Source organism: Pinus tabuliformis, chromosome 2_1 (genome assembly GCF_031772625.1).
Source record: "Pinus tabuliformis cultivar Carrire ecotype Pingquan chromosome 2_1, CPIR1, whole genome shotgun sequence".
NCBI classification, from domain to species: domain Eukaryota; kingdom Viridiplantae; phylum Streptophyta; class Pinopsida; order Pinales; family Pinaceae; genus Pinus; species Pinus tabuliformis.
Window position 1 is genome coordinate 728,919,254 of NC_142299.1, and position 5,381 is coordinate 728,924,634.

The following is a 5,381-nucleotide window of genomic DNA, read 5'->3' on the forward strand; positions in this document are numbered from 1 at the left end:
TATCACCATGAATCATACAATAACCCAAGAACTTCTAATCGAATTAATGAATTCACAAGCAAAGAAATGGCATCAAACGCTATTCAGATCTGAAGTCTAAATGCTATGAAAATAAAATGGAAGTATACCAGTCCCCACGTAGGGCCCGTCCACGCGTTGATGGTACACTTAGGAAGCTTCAGATGTCGAAACCGTTAACACATAAAACACTAGAATGATAAAACGTTGCCTGTGATTAAAGTCTGGAAATCAATTACATGCAAGAACAGAGTTCTGGTAACAATACCATACAATATGATACGCTTAATGTCTCTTATCACGCAGTCCGATTTGCAATCGAATGTACATACATTATCACACAGATGTTTCTGCTTTTACAATAAAAAAGGTGACTAATCTTAACTGATTTCCAAAACAAAACGAAATCAGTTTAGGTAACTCTGGCTTTTTGCTGCTTTTATGACCAAAAAGGCTGTGTTTGATCAGCATTTGGTCAAGGAGCTCCAGATGCGATCCTAAATAGATCTTTCACCATGTATGTACATCTGTGATCACGTCCCTATCCTCAGTTTTGATTTTCCTTCCATGCCACGTGTCACAACATAAACCAATTACAGGAAGTCATGACATCCCGTAAATTTGTTGAAAATTTCTAATTTTTAACATAAAAATCCACAATTAAATTTAATGTAAAATAACAATTATAATTCTTAATTGATCAATTTCAATGGACTATGAGGGGTTTATGGAAGAAAATGATGGATGAATGATGGATTTTTAGAAGAAAAAGGATGGCAATAAAATAGTACCAACAAGAATTCTATGAGAGGGCTGCTGTGCCTACGGGGCTTATTTCTTAGTTGATTGAGTTGTGGCATATACTCATTGTACTTTGAGATAACCTTGTGAGTGATTTGCTGGAAATTTTCTTTTTTTGTTTTGGAAAAAGAAATTGTTCCTCCATTTCCAAATTGTCCATATACATATTAAGGGGATGGATCTCCAAAAAGCCCTTTGTGCACTCCACCATTCCAGTGAGTCCTTTATGGAAGGATGCATTATAAAATAGTAACCAAAAAAGTTAGATAAGTTTTTCCATACCTGAGGTGGTGAGCTTGCATTGTAGGAATATGTGTTCATTGTTTTCAGCTTCGGCTTTGCAGATAGGACAAATGCCCGGCCCATGCCATTTCCTCTTCTATAGATTCTCCCAAATGAGATTTTTATTGTGGAAAACTAACCAAGAGAAAATTATGATTTTGCTAGGTATTCCAGTTTTCCATAAAACTATGGGAAAGAGCCTGTCTGTTTGTTGTGGAGGTAATTTGGATAATGTTAAATAGGTATCAGCAACACATATACTCTCAGTCCTCCTTTTCCCTTTCCATGTGAGATATTCACGGCATTCGGTGCGGCAAATTCCTATATTCTTTATGTTCACCATAATCTTGTCCCATTGTAGTGCCTCTTGTCCTTGAAGACCCATACTCTGTGCTTCTTTCCATATAGGTGTAGGTCCCTGCCACCCCTCAATTGTTTGTCCCCATATAAAGATGCCCTTACGATGCAAGGCATTTTTGATTTCTAGTGGAAATGAACACTCCACCCCAGCTCTAAAGATTGGATCTACATCAATTGAAATATTGTTTTCGTTCTGGAAACACCATGTGAGTTGTTGTAAGAAAAAAGATTGGATTTTGCGAAAACTATGCCAGATCACAGAGCCTTGTGTGGAGCCTATAGTACCTTTTATGTACCAGAAGGTGAAGTCTTTATTTCCCAGATACTTTTTTTTAAGGAAATATACTCCAGGGACCTTCCCCATATAAGCCCCTCTATGAGAATTTACACAATAATGCTACGCCAAATTTTTGAAGATTCATAATTCCTCATCCACCCAGTTCTTTTGGTAGAGTAATTTTGGAGAGTTTGGCTAAATGAAATTTCTTCTTTTCATGATAGCCTCCCCAAATGAAATTAGTTGTAAGGCGATTTAGGACATTGATAATGCTAGTTAGTATGCAAAAGAGGTGAGCCCAATATACAGTTAGTTATGCTAAAACCGCTTGGGCAAGTATAACTCTCCCTCCCATCGACAGACATTTGTACTCCCATCCAGAAATTCTTTTATAATATCTTTCAATGATCCATTGCCAGTCTGCACGAAAGTAACAGGAGGGTTTAAGGTGGTATCCAAGATACTTCATTCCCTCTTGAATAGGGATTGTTTTGATGTTAAATAAACCTGCAATGTAATCAATAGTTTGCCCGTCACTTTTTCCGTGAAAAATTTTAGATTTCCTTTCATTGATTTGTAACCCTGTAGCCATTGAAAATTCCTTTAGGATATAAAGACATATCCAGGTGAAACGACATAGCATACCCAGTATCAGAATGTCATCTACGAATAGGTTGTGGGATATGTTGTTGTTTTTGCTAATCATCAAGGGTCAGATATGTCCCTCCGTAACAACTCTTTTGATATTCAAGCTTAGACAATCCATTGCCAGTATAAACAATAACAGGGATAGGGAGCATCCCTGTCTTAGTCCTCTAGCAGCTTGGAAATAGTTAGTACGGTGACCATTTATAAGAATGGCAAAATTTACCTTGTCTACACAGGCCATAATCTAGTTTGTACAGTTTGAGCTGAGACCAATTTTTGTGAGAACGCATCTTAAAAAACCCCAGTCCAGGCAATCATATGCCTTCTTTTAATCAACTTGTAAAATCGCTGCTTGAAGATTTTTTGTGTGGATCAAATGTAGAATTTCCTAGGTGTTTGCAACAACATCATATATTAGTCTATTTTTAAGGAAACCATGTTGTTCCTGTGAGATATAACGTGAGAGAGTACCTTGAATTCTACCAGCAATGATCTTAGAGATTATTTTATATATGGTATTGGACAGAGAGATCAGTCTAAATTCTGAGAAGGAATTTGCACTTTTTTTCTTCGGAATAAAGGCAATGTAGGTTGATGATATATGATGGTGAATACTCCCTGGAGTTTTGGATTCCTCAACTATACTGAGAAGATCTTTCTTGACTAGCTCAAAAAAGTGAAGGGAAAATTCAATCTTCCATCCATATGAACCTGGACATTTATCTTTCTTGAATGATTTCATCACATCCAATAGTTATTCTTCAGAGACAGGTCTGAATAGTTCTTCATTCTGTTCCTCTCTGAACATTGTAAGATAAGGTTCTATTCCCTAGATGATATCTTCAGCCATAATATCCTCATTTATACTATAGGATTCCTGGAAATGCTGAACAGCTGCATTACATATTTCTTCCTGAGTCTGATACGTTTTCCCCTCCTTGACCTTAATCTCCCAGATTGTGTTTATGTTTCGCCGGTGGTTTGCATATCCGTGAAAAGACTTTGTATTACGGTCGCCTTCTCTCAGCCATATAGCCCTGCTTTTTAACCTCCATGCGGCTTCTTCAATATCCAGTAATTTTTTTTTCCTTATTTCTAGTTCATTTATACGAAAGCGAAGCTTAGAGGGAAGGCATTGTGATGTCATCCTTAAGGCAAGCCTATCTAGTTCTGTTTGTATATCTTCTAGGTCTTTTCTATTAGCTTTTTGCTTCCGAATTTGCCAGGGCTTAACAACCTTCCGAAGGGAAGCGAGTTTGTCGAGGAGATGTTGTGAAGGGGAGGAATTTGTGAGAGTTGAGCAAATATTCCAGGTTTCCTGAACTAGATCATTAAATTCTGGGTCTTCCAACCAAGTTCTATTGAATTTAAAAGGAAAACCCTTTCGGATTCCAACATTCCTCCATTGCAGTGTTATGGGCCTGTGATCTGATGTGAAATTGCTAATGATTTCAGAATCTAAAAAACCCAGACATTCTATCAATTTTTCATGGACCAAGAATCGATCCAACCTTTTGGCCAGATATGCAGAACCAAATCTGCCATTATCCCATGTCGAGGCGATTTTGGCAGGACAAATGTCTACAAAATTATGTGTCAGCAGAGCGTCTTGTAGATGGCCGCCTAGAGGATCATTATTTCTACCACAACCCCATACTTCATCACTGCTTAAAGTACAGTTTAAATCACCCATAATCATTAAGGAAGCCAGTCCCATTATATCAAACGAGAGGATACGATTCCAGTAAGTGAGACAATCCTTGTAAGGGGCATATACATTAAGAATGTGGATATATCCGGGAGTACCACGAAACCTGGCTTCAAGCAAAATGCCAGAAAAACATCTGAATGCCTTGACCGAGACCCAGGTTGGATTCCATAAGGTCACCAACCCCCCAGAGAGGCCAGTGGAATCAATTTCTGTGATATGCCAACTTGGAAACATTTTCCGAAAATATAAAACAGCTTCGGAACGCATATGCATCGTTTCTTGAATGAGGATGAGACTTGGATAAACGGAAAGGAACAAGTCTTTGAGAGCTATGAATTTGGGGTCAGCTCCCAGCCCCCTGATATTAATGGAAATAATGCGGGTCATGGAGAGGGTTTGTCGGGTTGCCTTGCTCTAAGAGGCCCATGGGAGGAGAAATCTGTGATGGGAACGTCAATGAGGGAGCAATCTGTCAGAGTGGTGTGAGAAATACTAGAGTTTCTTCCGTGGAAATGCCTGCTACCCCGGTTCTGCTTCCGCCGGACAGTTATATTACCAGCCGATGTTGGGCTGATATGTGGCAAAGAAGGAGTATGTGGTTTATGAATAGTGAGGGTTTGCAGATCCAGAGTCTTTTTTCAGGAGAAAGTCCAGGTTGCTCCCTATCGAGTTTGGAGATGTTGCAATGGGAGAGTTTGGAGGAGTAACGAAGACGCAGGGTTCTTTGCCTTTTATTATGCGAAAAGCCATAGCAGGGGAAGGGGTAGGTGAGGGTACGTAGGTGATATACGATGTTGAGGGGATATTGCTGAAAGGGTGTATGCATGGTAGAGGGGCAAGAATTTCCAGGCCGGGGGTAGGTTCAGGTGGGGGGAGGGGGAATTAGGGTGAGCTGGAATACCCAAGAATGGAGATGCAAATTTTCGAGAATTGTAAGGTGAAGATGGAACAGAAATAGGAGATATTCCCCTAGAGCCTATAAATGGAGATAAATGGGGGGACATACAATGTGAGTTACATGGATGTGTCGCTTTCTGGAGTGATGCCATCCTTTGACCATTATTTTTGGCCTGTTCCTTCGCGATATTTCCCAGCTTTGATTTGTTGTATATTTTCCTTCCATGAAGGCGGCTGCCCGGACCAAACGAACATTGGTCTTGTAGATGCCCTGTACTATGATAGGACGAGCATCAGAAAGGCACCCCCAAAAGTCCAGCCTCTGTTGAAGATTCATGTCCCCCCAATGTAGGTTAATGTGGTCAGGAAAACCGCCACGGTATTCCT

At 39.7% G+C, this 5,381-nt stretch overlaps 1 protein-coding gene across 1 annotated transcript; it reads right to left on the reverse strand.

Annotated features, from left to right (window-relative positions):
- Positions 1 to 3,215: 3,215 nt before the first annotated feature.
- LOC149202663 (uncharacterized) lies at positions 3,216 to 4,370 on the reverse strand. The gene has a single exon (XM_089401662.1). It carries the CDS (start codon positions 4,368 to 4,370, stop codon positions 3,216 to 3,218), a length of 1,155 nt encoding a protein of 384 aa, XP_089257788.1.
- Positions 4,371 to 5,381: the final 1,011 nt, after the last annotated feature.

What these genes read in the sequence shown, in the direction of transcription:
- LOC149202663 (XM_089401662.1), bottom strand. Translation starts at nt 4,370, where the DNA reads ATGCATATGCGTTCCGAAGCTGTTTTATATTTTCGGAAAATGTTTCCA.